Source organism: Lacerta agilis, chromosome 6, assembly GCF_009819535.1.
Source record: "Lacerta agilis isolate rLacAgi1 chromosome 6, rLacAgi1.pri, whole genome shotgun sequence".
In the NCBI taxonomy this organism is placed as follows: Eukaryota; Metazoa; Chordata; class Lepidosauria; order Squamata; family Lacertidae; genus Lacerta; species Lacerta agilis.
Window position 1 is genome coordinate 88,218,833 of NC_046317.1, and position 15,964 is coordinate 88,234,796.

General features: G+C 47.4%; 1 protein-coding gene and 2 non-coding genes across 3 annotated transcripts in view; 1 reads left to right on the plus strand and 2 right to left on the minus strand.

Annotated features, from left to right (window-relative positions):
- Nucleotides 1–823: 823 nt before the first annotated feature.
- On the plus strand, nucleotides 824–939 carry LOC117049311. Its single transcript, XR_004426940.1, has one exon. It is a non-coding gene; the product is annotated as a U5 spliceosomal RNA (small nuclear RNA).
- Nucleotides 940–4,431: 3,492 nt separating this feature from the next.
- LOC117049312 lies at nucleotides 4,432–4,547 on the minus strand. The gene has a single exon (XR_004426941.1). It is a non-coding gene; the product is annotated as a U5 spliceosomal RNA (small nuclear RNA).
- Nucleotides 4,548–8,378: 3,831 nt separating this feature from the next.
- Nucleotides 8,379–15,964, minus strand: part of SRMS (src-related kinase lacking C-terminal regulatory tyrosine and N-terminal myristylation sites) — a 39,357-nt gene continuing 31,771 nt past the window's right edge. The window contains exons 6-8 of the mRNA XM_033153736.1: nucleotides 12,909–13,090; nucleotides 10,781–10,937; nucleotides 8,379–8,925 (exon numbers count right to left, since the gene is read on the minus strand). Coding sequence (XP_033009627.1) covers nucleotides 8,732–8,925; nucleotides 10,781–10,937; nucleotides 12,909–13,090 — 533 coding nt within the window. The 3' untranslated portion in view covers nucleotides 8,379–8,731. The remainder of the gene's footprint in view (nucleotides 8,926–10,780; nucleotides 10,938–12,908; nucleotides 13,091–15,964) is intronic.

Below are 15,964 nucleotides of genomic sequence, written 5' to 3' on the forward strand. Positions count from 1 at the left end.
GTGCTGGTGCCGTTTATTTCCCTTCTATTTCCCACATTTTCAGCTCCGGATTCTGATCCCTTTAAGCTTCGTTCGACGCACCAGAGTCGAGTGCATCTGAGCGCGTGCAGAGAGACTTCTGTCGCTACTGAGCCACAGCGGCAGCAGCAAATCCTGAATAAATTGCCTAGGACGGCAGGGTGCATGTCAGGAAGGAAGGAAGGGAGAGTACCGCCAGCCAGGGAAATGTGGGCAATGCTTTCTGCCCCAAGCCCCTCGTTTCCCTGCTAAAGGGCAGAGTGCTTCTGAGCGCGTGCAGAGCGCCTTGCCGTCGATACTGAGCCACGGCGGCAGCAGGAGCAGCAGATCATGAGAAAGCGGGTGCAGGGCAGGCAAAGAAGAGAGGGCGGGAAGGGAAACGCGAGCGATGCTCTCCGCCCCCCTCCACTTTCCTTTGCAAATGACCCGAGACTATCAGAGGGGCTACGGAGCCGCAATACCGCACTTCGTCGCCAGAGGGCGCAGCAGGGACTGCGCTCCCGCACGCGCTTCCCTGCCGCACACACGTCACTGTCTGCCTCGCGAGGGAGGGGCTGAGACCCGGGACGAGCCGGAGATTGCTCATTTGCATCCCGCCGCGACCAGCATGCCTTGCGCCCACCACCACGCGGTTCTCGCGGGTTCGGTGCCGGTTCTGACTGTGGCGAGGACGCCGCTTTGCAAGGAGAGCGAGAGGCGTGTTCCGGGGCGCCCGGGCATCTCGCTCTTGGCCCAAAGGCGAGGGCACCGTAACCTCAGGGGCAGGCGGGCGTGCGGTGGCTGGTGCCGCGCGGGTGCATAAAGCATACTCTGGTTTCTCTTCAGATCGTATAAATCTTTCGCCTTTTACTAAAGATTTCCGTGGAGAGGAACATTTATGAGTTTTCAACTAATTTTTTGAGGCCTTGCTTCGGCAGGGCTGTCCTTCCTTGGTGAAAAAACAGAACTAAGTCTTTCTCTTTGTGAGGCTGGATTACGCCAAATATCAAATCTGAGCCTGTATATCAGGTACAATGCTCCCCCCCCAACGAAAAAAGGAGCTTATTTGGGGCTTCTGCGTTTATCTTGTTCAGCCTGATTTTGCATCTCTCACCACAGTAGAAAAGTAAAAAAATCGCCCTGAGATCTTCAAATGAGTATAAATTAAATGCATATAATATAGCAATGATGGAGAAGTGGAGTTTTGTGTCATCCGCATATTGCCAGATCTCCCGTCTCTTAGTCCTACCTGGATATTTATTTTATTTTTAAAATTGGTATACTGCCCTATACCTGTGGTTCTCAGAGGATGTTGGGGTTTGGATCTGGGACCTTGTGCGTGTGAAGCAACTCCTCCTTCACTGAGCTGTGTCCCTTCCCTTTGCCTTGTTTGATGGAGAGCTGCAAAATCAGAAGCAAGAGAATATATGCTGCAGAGGATAAGTGAAAGAGAAACAGGAGATCTCCCAGCAGACTTTAGGGATGCCAAAATTATTGATCTCTTAAAAAAAAAAAAGAAGTAACAGAATGGATTCTGGAAACTTATCAAGGCATCTCTTTATTAGCTGCGGCTGGCAAAATTATTGCAAGGATTTTAGCAAACTGTCCCTTAACAATATCGGAGGCGACCCTTCCTGAATCCCAAAATGGTTTTCGGCCTTCTAGGGGGACGGTGGACATGATTTTCACAGCTCAGCAGCTTCAAGAAAAATGCAGAGAGCAAATCCAACCCTTGTATATGGTGTTTATTGACCTGACTAAGGCCTTTGACACAGTAAATCGTAATGCCCTGTGGACTGTCCTTGTGAAAATTGGCTGCCCAGATAAATTTGTGAACGTCATCCGCCTCCTCCATGATAATATGACAGCAACAATCTCAGATAACAATGGCTCTCAAAGTGAACCATTCACAGTGGGATCATGATCCTACACTTTGTCAAAGGGAAACTCCCCTCTGGAGTAGAAATCATATATCAAACAGACGGAAAGCTCTTTAATCTGAGCAGGCTGAAAGCAAAATGTAAGGATACCATAACTTCCATCATAGAGAGCTTCAGTATGCAGATGACAACATACCGGTAGTGTGCGCACACTCAGAGGATGACCTCCAAACCATCCTAAATATCTTCGCAGAAGCTTACGAAAAGTTTGGCCTATTGCTCAACATCCAAAAAACCAAAGTGCTGCACCAAGAAATACAAAATAACCCCTCTACAGCGTCACAAATCCAACTCAATGGGCAGTTACCTTTCCACAAAAGCTGACATTGATGCCGAAATCCAGCATCGCCAGAGCTCTGCGAGTGAAGCTTTCTCCTGATTGAAGCGCAGAGTGTTTGAGGAAAGGGGCATTAGCAGGGAAACCAAAATGCTTGTTTACAAAGCTATTGTACTACCAGCCTGACTGTATGCTTGTGAAACATGGACCACTTATAAACGCCATCTCCAGCTCCTTAAAAGATTCCATCAACAGTGTCTTTGAAAATCACTTGGGAAGACAGGCCAACTAATGCCAGATCTTTGGAAGAAGCAAAGATCACCAGTGTCAAAGCAATGATTCTTCTACATCCCTTCCAGTAGCACCTTAGAGACCAACTAAGTTTGTTCTTGGCATGAGCATGCACACTTCTTCAGGTAGACCAACACGGCTACCTAACTGTAACTGGAACATTCTTCAACATCAACTTCCTTGGACTGGTCATGCCTGATTATCGTCTTCCAAAGCAACTACTCTATTCTGAACTTAAAAATGGAAAGCGTAATGCTGGTGGTCAACAAATACTCTCTTAAAGCAAATCTTTAAAAATGTAGTATAAACACCATCACTCGGGAAGCACTGGCCTGTGAGTGCTCCAATTGGAAGATAGTCTTTACCAAAGGCATTGTGGACTTTGTCGGAACTGGCCTCCACAGCTGCTTACTGTTAAGACCATATTCAAGGAAAACAATCTTACTCAACTAATAATAATAATAATAATAATAATAATTTATTTATACCTCGCCCATCTGGCTGGGTTTCCCCAGCCACTCTGGGTGGCTTCCAACAAAATATTAAAATACAATAGTCTATTAAACATTAAAAGCTTCCCTAAACAGGGCTGCCTTCAGATGTCTTCTAAAAGTCTGGTAGTTGTTTTTCTCTTTGACATCTGGTGGGAGGGCGTTCCACAGGGTGGGTGCCACTACCGAGAAGGCCCTCTGCCTGGTTCCCTGTAACTTGGCTTCTTGCAGGGGTGGAGACGCTCCTTCAGGTATACTTGGCCAAGGCCATTTAGGGCTTTAAAGGTCAGCACGACATTTTGAATTGTGCCCGGAAACGTCGTTGTTATTTTTGTTGTTTAGACGTTGAGTTGTGTCCGACTATTCGTGATCCCATGGACCAGAGCATGCCAGGCACTCCTGTGTCTTCCACTGCCTCCCGCAGTTTGGTCAGACTCATGTTGGTAGCTTTGAGAACACTGTCCAACCATCTCTGTCGTCCCCTTCTCCTTGTGCCCTCCATCTTTCCCAGGGAGACTTCTCTAGGTCTTTCAGGACCGGTGTTAAGTGGTCTGGCAAGGCGCTCCCAGTCACCAGTCTAGCTGCTGCATTCTGTATTAGTTGTAGTTTCTGGGTCACCTTCAAAGGTAGCCCCACGTAGAGCACAATGCAGTAGTCCAAGCTGGAGAGCATGCACCACTCTGGCAAGACAGTCCATGGGCAGAGAGGGTGTCAGGCTATGTACCCAACAGAGATGATAGACAGCTGCCCTATACACAGAATTGACCTGCACCTCCATAGACAGCTGCAAGTCCAAAATGACTCCCAGGCTGCACACCTGGTCCTTCAGATGGGAGTCCTCCACCCCTACCCACCTTCTGTACCCACATTGTTGTTGTTGTTGTTCAGTCGTGTCCAACTCTTCGTGACCCCATGGACCAGAGCACGCCAGGCACCCCTATCCTTCACTGCCTCTCGCAGTTTGGCCAAATTCATGTTGGTAGCTTCAAGAACACTGTCCAACCATCTCATCCTCTGTCGTCCCCTTCTCCTTGTGCCCTCCATCTTTCCCAACATCAGGGTCTTTTCCAGGGAGTCTTCTCTTCTCATGAGGTGGCCAAAGTACTGGAGCCTCAACTTCAGGATCTGCCCTTCCAGTGAGCACTCAGGGCTGATTTCTTTAAGGATGGATAAGTTTGATCTTTCTGCAGTCCATGAGACTCTCAAGAGTCTCCTCCAGCACCATAATTCAAAAGCATCAATTCTTCGGCGATCAGCCTTCTTTATGGTCCAGCTCTCACTTCCATACATTACTACTGGGAAAACCATAGCTTTAACTATACGGACCTTTGTCGGCAAGGTGATGTCTTTGCTTTTTAAAATGCTATGTTTGTTAAGGTGAAAGGGGGAGAGCAACATTAGCAAATCTCAATCTATTTTTGCACCAAGAAAGGACAGCCCTGCCGAAGCAAGGCCTCAAAAAATTAGTTGAAAACTCATAAATGTTCCTCTCCACGGAAATCTTTAGTAAAAGGCGAAAGATTTATACGATCTGAAGAGAAACCAGAGTATGCTTTCTGCACCCGCGCGGCACCAGCCACCGCACGCCCGCCTGCCCCTGAGGTTACGGTGCCCTCGCCTTTGGGCCAAGAGCGAGATGCCCGGGCGCCCCGGAACACGCCTCTCGCTCTTCTTGCAAAGCAGCGTCCTCGCCACAGTCGGAAACGGCACCGAACCGGCGAGAACCGCGTGGTGGTGGGCGCAAGGCATGCTGGTCGCGGCGGGATGCAAACGAGCAATCTCCGGCTCGTCCCGGGTCTCAGCCCCTCCCTCGCGAGGCCGACAGTGACGTGTGTGCAGCAGGCGAGCGCGTGCGGGAGCGCCGTCCCTGCTGCACCCTCTGGCGGCGAAGTGCGGTATTGCGGCTCCGTAGCCCCTCTTATAGTCTCGGCACATTTGCAGAGGAAAGTGGAGCGGGGCGGAGAGCATCGCTCGCGTTTCCCCTCCCGCCCTCTCCTCTTTGCCTGCCCTGCACCCGCTTTCTCATGATTTGCTGCTCCTGCTGCCGCCGTGGCTCAGTATCGACGGCAAGGCGCTCTGCACGCGCTCAGAAGCACTCTGCCCTTTAGGAGGGAAACGAGGGATGGGGTGGGGCAGAAAGCATTGCCCACATTTCCCTGCCTGGCGGTACTCTCCCTTCCTTCCTGGCATGCACCCTGTAGTCCCAGGCAATTTATTCAGCATTTGCTGCTGCCGCTGTGGCTCAGTAGCTATTGGTAGGCGCTCTGCACGCGCTCAGAAGCACTCCTGCTGCGACTAAGCTCAGAGGGATCAGAACCCGGAGCTTGAAATAAAAGGAAATTAAACTGCACCGGCCCTCCTGGGTTAGCTGAAATTCCTATTTCCAGCATTTACTAACATGGTGCCCTCCTAACTTTTTTGACCTTATGGAAACTAGTCTAAAACATTTGGAGGACACCAGGTGTATGAAGGCTCAGTTCCTTACACACTTGCATGTTTCCTATCACTTGTAAGCACCGTTTTTTCAAGGAGCTGCATTTCACTGCTTTTTGCCTTCTTAAATCGCCATTATTATTATCACTGTTATTTTAGATACAGCTGCAAACACAAGGGACAAGTGCCGTCTCATAATCATTACTAAAACAAGCTTATCCGAAAAAGTACTGCATGTTGTAATCCTAAAGATCTTGACTGAGAAGTCAACCCCAATCAGTTCAGTGGGACTTTGCTTGCAAGTTATGTGTGCATGGGGATTTGCAGCCTAAATTGCTGTAAAATCAGATTCCATCTCTATAATCGTCTCAAAAGGGCAGCAGTAAAGTAGAATTCCACCTGCATATCATTCTCTTGACCTCTGTGCCTGCCTTTCTGCATTGTAATAAAAAGTCGATTTTTCCATTGCCCCACCTGTTGTAAACTGCTTTTATGGGACCTGGGAGGTTGCCGTAAAATAGCATATTAACGAAATGGACGTATTGCGTTCAGGCCTAAGAGAGCTTGACAAGAAAAGCGTGTTCATTGGAGGTTGATGGATCTTGGCATTATATTGGAATGAGCTCCAGGACAATATTTGACAATATGTTTCATTTAACAAGGTATTAATATTTTTGCATGAGCCTAAGACGAGCCTGCTGGATCAGGCCCAATGGTCTATTCTGTCCAGCACCCTGTTCTCATTGTAGCTAAACATAGTTGACATCCCTGCATTGCAGGGGGTTCAGATAGATGACCCTTGGGTACCTTGCAGCTCTGTTATTCTATGATTCTATATGACTGTGGGAAGCCTGCAAGCAGGACCTGAGCACAAGAGCACTCTCTCCTGCATGATTCCCAGGAAATTGCCACTGATAGCTTTGTCCATTAATTTGCTGCATGATTTGTATATCTCCCTGCTTATCTACACACACGCACACACAATTTCAGCAAAAGGAGAGATGGATACAAATATTATTATTATTATTAATAATATGTTAAAGTGTTGGTGCTGACCTTTAAAGCCTTAAACGGCCTTGGTCCATTATACCTGAAGGAGTGTCTCCAACCCCATCGCTCAGCCCGGACACTGAGATCCAGCTCCGAGGGCCTTCTGGTGGTGAAGTGCTTTCAGCTTTCTCATTATTAGAGGGGAAAGAAACATACAATGTTTCATCAAAGTTGGGACCAGTCAACCTGATTTATATGGACTGATCTGGCAGTGATAGTAAATTTTACACTTGGGCAAAAAAATAAATACTACACTTGGGCAAAAAAAATGAAAGACACAAATACAGGATGGGTGACACCTGGCTTGAGAGCAGTACATGTGAAAAGGATCTAGGAGTCTTGGTAGACCACAAACTTGACATGAGTCAACAGTGTGATGCAGCAGCTAAAAAAGCCAATGCAATTCTGGGCTGCATCAATAGGAGTATAGCATCTAGATCAAGGGAAGTAATAGTACCACTATATTCTGCTCTGGTCAGACCTCACCTGGAATACTGTGTCCAGTTCTGGGCACCACAGTTCAAGAAGGATACTGACAAGCTGGAACGTGTCCAGAAGAGGGCAACCAAAATGGTCAAAGGCCTGGAAACGATGCCTTATGAGGAACGGCTTAGGGAGCTGGGTATGTTTAGCCTGGAGAAGAGAAGGTTAAGGGGTGATATGATAGCCATGTTCAAATATATCAAAGGATGTCATATAGAGGAGGGAGAAAGGTTGTTTTCTGCTGCTCCAGAGAAGCGGACACGGGGCAATGGATTCAAACTACAAGAAAGAAGATTCCACCTAAACATTAGGAAGAACTTCCTGACAGTGAGAGCTGTTTGACAGTGGAATTTGCTGCCAAGGAGTGTGGTGGAGTCTCCTTCTTTGGAGGTCTTTAAGCGGAGGCTTGACAGCCGTCTGTCAGGAATGCTTTGATGGTGTTTCCTGCTTGGCAGGGGGTTGGACTGGATGGCCCTTGTGGTCTCTTCCAACTCTAGGATTCTATGATTCTCCAAGTGCATGGAAACCCATGTTCTTAATCCAGGGGTGGGGAGCATGCAGGCCATGGGCTGAACTTGGCCTGGCAAGTCTCCCCATTTGTCCTCCTGGGCTCTTATGGGGCAAGCCAAGGCCACTTCCATTACATCTGATGTCTTGCATGGTGTGAGGCTTCAAAGGAACAATAGGGAGCCTAAAGCGAGCTCTCCGTTGTTCCTTTGCTGGAGCAGCTGATGGGAGCTTCATGTGACCCCGAAATTTTGGATCCCCTCCAAACTGATGCTAATAACTCGGTTTGGGGGACAGCACAAAACTTTGGCTTCTTGTCTGGAGGAGGATACAAAATTTCGGGGTCACACGTTAACAAAGCTTCCATCCCGATGGGTGGTCGACGCATTCCTTGCTCAAGCAGGAAGAAGGGGCTTCCATGCGATATGAAACGTCTTCATCCACCAAGTGCTTAAATCCTTAATCAACACGTTGGCCTTATTTTGTAGGAGGTGGTTAGCCAATGTGTTGTGCACTAACTCGCAGTTGCAAGAGACCTCTGTCGGGCCTTACTCATTTGTAAGTTTGCCAGGCGGACTTGAGTAAGGCTCTGGCCCAGATCCAACTATAATCACGCCTTAGCCGTGAATGCACACATCCTACTCAAAGGACGAGGCAGTTCAAACAGCGCTCAGCTGAACGGCAGTGAATCGACAGCAGCAGTGATGTTTTTGGATGGTTACGTGCAGACACAATGGTGTTTTGTTTCTGTTTGTCTTTTACTTTGACAGGGCAACTATTTGCCTACCACCATCTGTAAAATGGGGGCAACAGTGACCTGTCTCACGGCACTGCTAACAAAACAGAGGCCATTCGCCGTGCATTCCACAGGCTGCGCCCAAAGGATAACACCACCCCCGGTTTCTTGGCACACATTTATTGAGTAATGAAAGTCAACTGGCGCACATGGCAAGGAGTCCAATCTTAGTCCGTGGTTTGCATGGGAAGGGCGCTGAAACGACTTTGCAATGGCACCTTGGCTGTGCAGGATCTGTAGCGAATTATCTTCTGGCAGGCGCAGGCAGCAGATCCGAAATGGGCTGCCACCCAGCGGTATCTCACGCTGTAGCTGCACGAAAATAAGGCCTTCACATAACCCCAAGCTCCTTCCTGCCCAAGGCTGACTTGAACTGGCTTCTTCTAGCCGTTCCGCCAATCCTGTTGGGGGATCTAGGATCTACTGTCCATTTCTAAATGCCGCTGGTGGCAATTCCCCCCCTCCTTCAAGAGAACGGGTAGTGGCCCCATTTGTAGATGCAGAAGAGCATCTCCCTCAGGCTGTGGAAAGGCGGCCTGTCCTCTGGGTGGCTCTTCCAACACTCCAGCATGACGGCGTAAACCTCAGCGGGGCAGCTGTTGGGACGGGGAAGGCGGTAGCCCCGGGTGATCTGCTGGATAGTTTCTTGGTTGGTCATCCCTGGAAGCAATAACATATATCCAGGTATCAGATAGATATTACATTAACATATACATAAAAAGTATATGGTGGTTTTTTTTGGCGGTTTGAGCCTCAATGGCGGCGCATGAGGGCGAGGCGGCGGCGGCGGTTGAAGAAGAGAGGAGCTTCTGAGAGGAGCTGAGGGAAGGGCTTGGCGAAGGCCAAATTACAGAAAGGGTAATTGGTGTTAGCTTGCCTTCAGTAGAGACAATTTATGTTACCCGAGTTAGGAAGAGAGCAGAGAGAATTGTAGCAGATCCTTTACATCCCGGTCATCATCTGCTTGATGATGCTTCCATCTGGACGTCGCTACAGGACTTCATATACAAAATCGGCCAGGCACAAGAATAGTTTTTTCCCTTGTGCCATTAAATTGTTAAATTCGTAGTTGTATAGCTTATGGGGAGGTAAAATATGGGTGGGGTTTCTTTGCTTCTTTGTATTGTGAGAGGAACAGTGTCTGTATGTTTACATTGCAATGTAGCCAAAACAAATTCCAAGTATGTTGGAAAATGTACTTGGCCAATAATAAATTATTCCTATTCCTATTCCTATTCCTATTCCTATTCCTATTCCTATTCCTATTCCTATTCCTATTCCTAAAGGACCCCTGGACGGTTAAGTCCAGTCAAAGGCAACTATGGGGTTGCGGAGCTGATCTCGCTTTCAGGCCGAGAGAGCCGGCGTTTGTTCACAGACAGCTTTCCGGGTCATGTGACCAGCATGACTAAGCCGCTTCTGGCACAATGGGACACCGTGACGGAAACCAGAGTGCACGGAAACGCAGTTTACCTTCCTGCCACAGCAGTACCTGTTTATCTACCTGCACTGGCGTGCTTTTGAACTGCTAGGTTGGCAGGAGCTGGGACAGAGCAGCAGGAGCTCACACCGTCACGGGGACTCGAACCGCTGACCTCTTGTTGCTGCCCCACCCACTTTTGACTCTGGCCATGCCTCCAAGGGAGAAGTTGCCCGGAAGCAAATGCAAAAACCCGTAGGCTGAAAGTGTTTGCCCGCCCTGGTTTAAGATGTGGGGCAGAACTGGGTTGTCAGCCAGGTTTTGTTTTCTCCTAGTTAGTGGGGGGTAAGGAGACATTTTTCAATTCTTCCTCTTAGGGTGCTGCCAAATGCAGGTTGCTCTGTAAAGATCCCTTTGCAACAAATGTGGTTTCATTCCAAAATACTGGGCTTCCTGTGATCAGGAAAGTGATGTGAAAATGCACTAGAAACTGTGGGGTGACATTTGCTTGATGCAATGCTAAATAATCCCCCCCCCCGGAAAACAATTCGGAATGAATGCTCCATAAACACATAGCTGTCAACTTTTCCCTTTTCTTGCGAGGAATCCTATTCGGAATAAGGGAATTTCCCTTAAAAAAGGGAAAAGTTGACAGCTATGCATAAACAGGTTGTCTGCAGAGGGACCCAGGATCCCGTTTTCTGATTATCTTAGCACCTGGGAGGTAATTAGTCTGCAATCTCCATCTTAAATAGATCCCATGGCTGTAAAATCCAGCCTAATTTCCCCCTCCTCCAGCCGCCTTCCTAATTTGTGTAACGTCTTGCCTGATGAAGAGTTTTGGAGGACTTGAAAGTGAGTCACGTTTTCCTGAGTTATTGATTGATCCTGATAAAGGTATTGCCCAGAGGTGGACTTTGGGTTAATTGGATCTCACAGAGTTTATGCCCTTTGAGTTCTGAGATAACATGAAGCAATTTTGATATTATTGCCCACGCCTGAAATTTCTTCTAAAGTTTCTGTTATAAGAATTCGAAGGTCTCAATTATAAATTTAATGTTCATAAATGCAATGACTGTTTTTTGAATACTTTACCTTCATATGGGCATTGTCCATACGTAAACACCTCATACAGAAAAATCCCATAGGACCAAACGTCCGATTTTGGAGAGTAGGTCTGGTAGATAGCTGCTTCTGGTGCCGTCCATTTCACAGGAATCATGGCATTTCCCGTGGTGGAATAAACATCATCCTGGAAGGAAGCCAAAATCGGGTTCTTAACAAGAGCCATCAAAATTATTCACCTGAAAGCTGCTTCTACACCTGAGGGTGTTTCCAGACTTCTGCTATTTTGGGGTGGGATCCAGTCCTATAGCAGTGAATTCACAGTCGCGCAGTTTTAGTCGTTTGAGAGGTCTTGCGCAACAAAGCCACTTTCCCCAAACAGCGAACTTTTTTGCAATAAGAAAAGCGAAAGAGAAATTTGCTGGAAAGTGTGTGTGTGATAACACTTGCTAGGCGCCATATGGTCTAACCTCCCCGTAAACAAATCTGAATAAATAAACTGATGTCGTCTATCCTGCCTGCAAACTTTGCGCCGAGAAATCGGGACGAATAAGAAGCTGGTTCTCTGGAAGTGACCTCAGAAGCTAAAGCTGTCGAATGATCAAAGGCCTGTTCTTGTGTCCTTCGCCAAATGTTTGATACCCGGGGACAGCTGTAAGCAGAATTTGAGCATGCATTTCAAGGAGACCCTTCCACCTTCTTGCTTTCATGTTATGCCACCACAAATTTGTAAGTGCCAAAATGATTCCAGTTCTATGGCTAGAGTAGCTTCTGGGGTGACGGAAATTGGATTGAGGTTGTGAGCTGGTGTTGGGGAATTGAGACCCCTTCCCTGTAGAAAGCACGTTCAATCTAATCCCCCTTCCCATAGATGATTTAGCAAAACAAGACTTAAGGAAATGCCATAATGCTTCTCACACATCAGATTTAGGACCTCCCCAGATTGAGAGAGTGTGTGTGTGTGTGTGTGTGTGTGTGCATGCAAATTCTGCAACATGCAATTGATGCAATAAGAGTTGTGGATTTATACTGGACCGTCCACACGTTTATTACTTACGCTGTGACGTTTCCCCAATGCTACCTCATTTTTGCCTTCAGGAAGGAAGGGTACACTGGCCCTACACTGCTTTTATAAGAATTAAAGGTCTCAAATATATAAATGAACTGTTCATAAATTTACATGGCAAACACATACGTAAGTATGTAAACCACGCGTCTGAAATAGTACAGGGGGGCAAACCCAGAGCCATTTTGACTCTCCCAGATTGAACTCAAATGTTTCTCTGCAAGGAGGAAGGAAATGGGAAATTCTCTCTATTGTCTTAAGGGCGTATTTGTGTATGAATAGGGTTCGCCTGTGACCTAGATTCAGGAATTAAAGTATTTACCATCACAAAAGAATGGCCAGGCTGCCCAGGTAAAGCAATCAGTGACCATTATCAGGTATCCTAGCAGACAGGATTTCTGCTGTAGACCGCCTCCTTCTGTGATAAAACAAAATCGAAAATTCTTTCTAGTAGCACCTTAGAGACCAACTGAGTTTGTTCCTGGTATGAGCTTTCGTGTGCATGCACACGAAAGCTCATACCAGGAACAAACTCAGTTGGTCTCTAAGGTGCTACTAGAAAGAATTTTCGATTTTGTTTTGACTATGGCAGACCAACACGGCTACCCACCTGTAACTCCTTCTGTGATGTATGTATGGTGTTTAGGGGGGTAGTCTTGGGCTACAGGGTGGGCAGTTTCAAAAGTCTATATAAGGGCTTGCACACCATTGTTCTGGGTTCCTTCTCCCTCCTGCATGCGTTGAGTGAGGACCCTGTTGCAACAGTTTAATAAAGATCAGGCTTACTAGCTGCTTTGCATCTCAATATTCTCTGGTTGGCCTCTGTTATTTTCTCCCACCGATCGGGGATCTACTTAAGGACTCTATACGGGCTCTTGGGTACCCCATAAGGGAAAAGGAGCAGATTTTGTTTACATCACTGCAATAAAAGTGGGACAATACCTTTTCCTGCCCCCGCCCCTGAACATTTGCGGTATGAAAAGTTGCAAAAAGCATATTGTGGGTCCTTTCATATGTGCATTCGAAGCCCTTCAGTGAAAGGAGTTAGATAGGCAGGCGTGAGCCCCGTCTCCAAGGCTTCCTTGAACAAACCTTGAGCAGCCTGGCAAGACCGAAGTCAGCAATTTTGCAAGCAAGATCCTCTCCCACCAGAATGTTCCTGGCTGCTAAGTCTCTGTGGACAACGTGCTGTTCTTCCAAGTAGGTCATGCCATCGGCCACTTGGCAAGAGATGCTGAGAAAGTGGTGTGTGGTCAGTTCCTTCCCTGCTGCACCTACAAACAAACAAACAAACAAACAGGAGTGAGTAAACCTCCATTCATTGCCCAAACTGGTTCAAACCCCACTTGCTGTTTTATACTTCCTGGTGCAAACAGGAAACAGGTGACATTCTCTTTGCTGCATGGGCGTACCCGGGGGGGGGGGCAGGGGGCAGCTGCCCCCCCAGAAGGCCCCCCCCCAATTAAATGGTTATCGGCAGCCTAAAAGGAAAAAAAAGCTCAAGACTGGTCTTTCTCCCCCTCCCAAAATCTCAATAACAATTGAGCTCTTCCGCTCTTGCCGAGGCAGTTGGCCACTCTGTGTGTGTGTGTGTGTTGCGCCGGCTGTTTCCCCCTCCCTCATGCCGACAAAGAGCTGGCGTGCCTATCAGAGACCGGATCCTAGCCTGCACCCTGCTTGGTCAAATGGGGATGCAGGCTGAGACTTGGGCAGTGTCAGGGGGCGAATTCATCGTTGCCGGGATTCATCGTTGCAAGGGAGCTTGGCAAACTGAGTTCCCTTGCATGGTGAGTAGTTCCTTTGCGAGGACTGAGGATCCTGGAAAACAAGAGTTTTTCAGCCATTTGGGGCTTTCTGTTGGGGGGGGGGAGTTTTTCTGTTTTTTGAAGCTGTTTTTGTTTTTTGAAGCTGTTTTTGTTTTTGAACCTGAACTACCATGGCTCCCCCCCCCCTAGTTTTGATCCTGGGTACGCCCTTGCTTTGCTGTGTTGAAGACCTTGTCTTCAACACATGCATATGAGCATAAGAAGAGTTGTGCTGGATGAGGCCAAAGTCTCATCTAGTTCTGCACCTTGGTTTTTTGTTGTTGTTCTTTTAAATAAATTTATTCATATCATATTATTGCAATCTGTTGCCAAAAGGCATGTGGAGGTGAGAAATGATAATAAAATAATTCTATAGTGCCATAAGAGGAGAGCGCAAAATATGGTCTGAAGCTCAACATAAAAAAACTAAGATCATGGCCACTGGTCCCATCACCTCCTGGCAAATAGAAGGGGAAGAAATGGAGGCAGTGAGAGATTTCACTTTCTTGGGTTCCATGATCACTGCAGATGGTGACAGCAGTCACGAAATTAGAAGACGCCTGCTTCTTGGGAGAAAAGCAATGACAAACCTAGACAGCATCTTAAAAAGCAGAGACATCACCTTGCCGACAAAGGTCCGTATAGTTAAAGCTATGGTTTTCCCAGTAGTAATGTACGGAAGTGAGAGCTGGACCATAAAGAAGGCTGATCGCCGAAGAATTGATGCTTTTGAATTATGGTGCTGGAGGAGACTCTTGAGAGTCCCATGGACCGCAAAAAGATCAAACCTATCCATTCTCAAGGAAATCGGCCCTGAGTGCTCACTAGAAGGACAGATCCTGAAGTTGAGGCTCCAGTACTTTGGCCACCTCATGAGAGGAGAAGACTCCCTGGAAAAGACCCTGATGTTGGGAAAGATGGAGGGCACAAGGAGAAGGGGACGACAGAGGATGAGATGGTTGGACAGCGTTCTCGAACCTACTAACATGAGTCTGGCCAAACTGTGGGAGGCAGTGGAGGATAGGGGTGCCTGGCGTGCTCTGGTCCATGGGGTCACGAAGAGTCGGACATGACTGAACGACTGAACAACAACAACATAGTGCCATGCAGTGGTTTCCCCCCTAAAAAAAATAATCTTTAGGGGTACTCTCACTTTGACTCAAGAAAACCACCACTTTATAGTTCGAATCGGGGGAAATAAATACAGTAAATGGGCAAAAGCACAAAGATTCACAAAATGTTTAGGGGTATGCATACTTCTGTGTGTTCCCCCCCCCCCGAAAAAAAGCACTGGTGCCATGAATAAATTTAAAGGAAAAATATATTTACATTGTCATTCCAGAAATGTAAGAATGAGGCCCACTCCTCAATAAATTTGTTTTCTAGATTTTTATGTACTGGGTTTTTCTTATATGTAAGTTTTATCATTAAGATAGTTTGCCAGGTTTTCCATTTTTGTGTGTGCAATGCACTGTTTTGCTGTTGTTAGCCCCATAGCAATGAGTTGTAAATCACTATTAATGATTTCAGAATGATGAAAATGAGGGTTGTTGTCAGGGGGCTGCCTCCGGCCACAGGCCAGAAGCTGCCAGAGCTGTTTCAATATCGCCAGCCCCCACCTCCGTTGCTAAGTAACTCCTCCTCTTCCAGCAGTTCTTCCAGTGGGGAGGGGGAGAGGGGAGTGGAGACCAGGAGTCAGGGCTCTGGCAAGGTAGCAGAGCCCTTGCATCAAACAGTGGCGGAAAAGGAGGCACAGCTTCCGTTTCCCCACTTGCGCAGAGAAGAAAGACGCAGGGGGGGAAGGTGGGGGTTCCGTGTCCTGCGCCTTTTATGCTGGGGCAAGAACCAGAAGGGGCCATTCCTGGACTCTGCCGAAGGATGAGCTGAGCGTCTTCTCTGTAGCTGCACTGTATATATTTATCTGCACAATAAAGAAACTTAGTTTAGAAGTTTCTGCGTCAGCCTGGTTACTCATGAGCAGCTTCTGAAAACCCTTACAGTTGTTTCAGGGTTTCTTGGGAGATCGTAACCTGTACTTGTGTGCGTAATGTTCAGTACCTCTGTCCATAAAGGCATTGTTTCTCATCATGTTTTCAGTGGCCCATGATGAGATGCCTATGGGAAGCCTGCAAACAGGACCTGAGCGTAACAACCCTCCCTCTGCTAATAATCCCATGTGAGTGTCATTCACCTTATCTCTGACAGTAGGGGGAGAACCATGGTTGGTGGCCACTGGGAGACCCTTCTTCCAAAAATTCATGTAATCTGCTTTGAAGCCTCTCTAGACTTCGGGGGAGCTTGAGCTCCGATGCTTTGGAGAATCAAATCCATTCTAGATAGAGT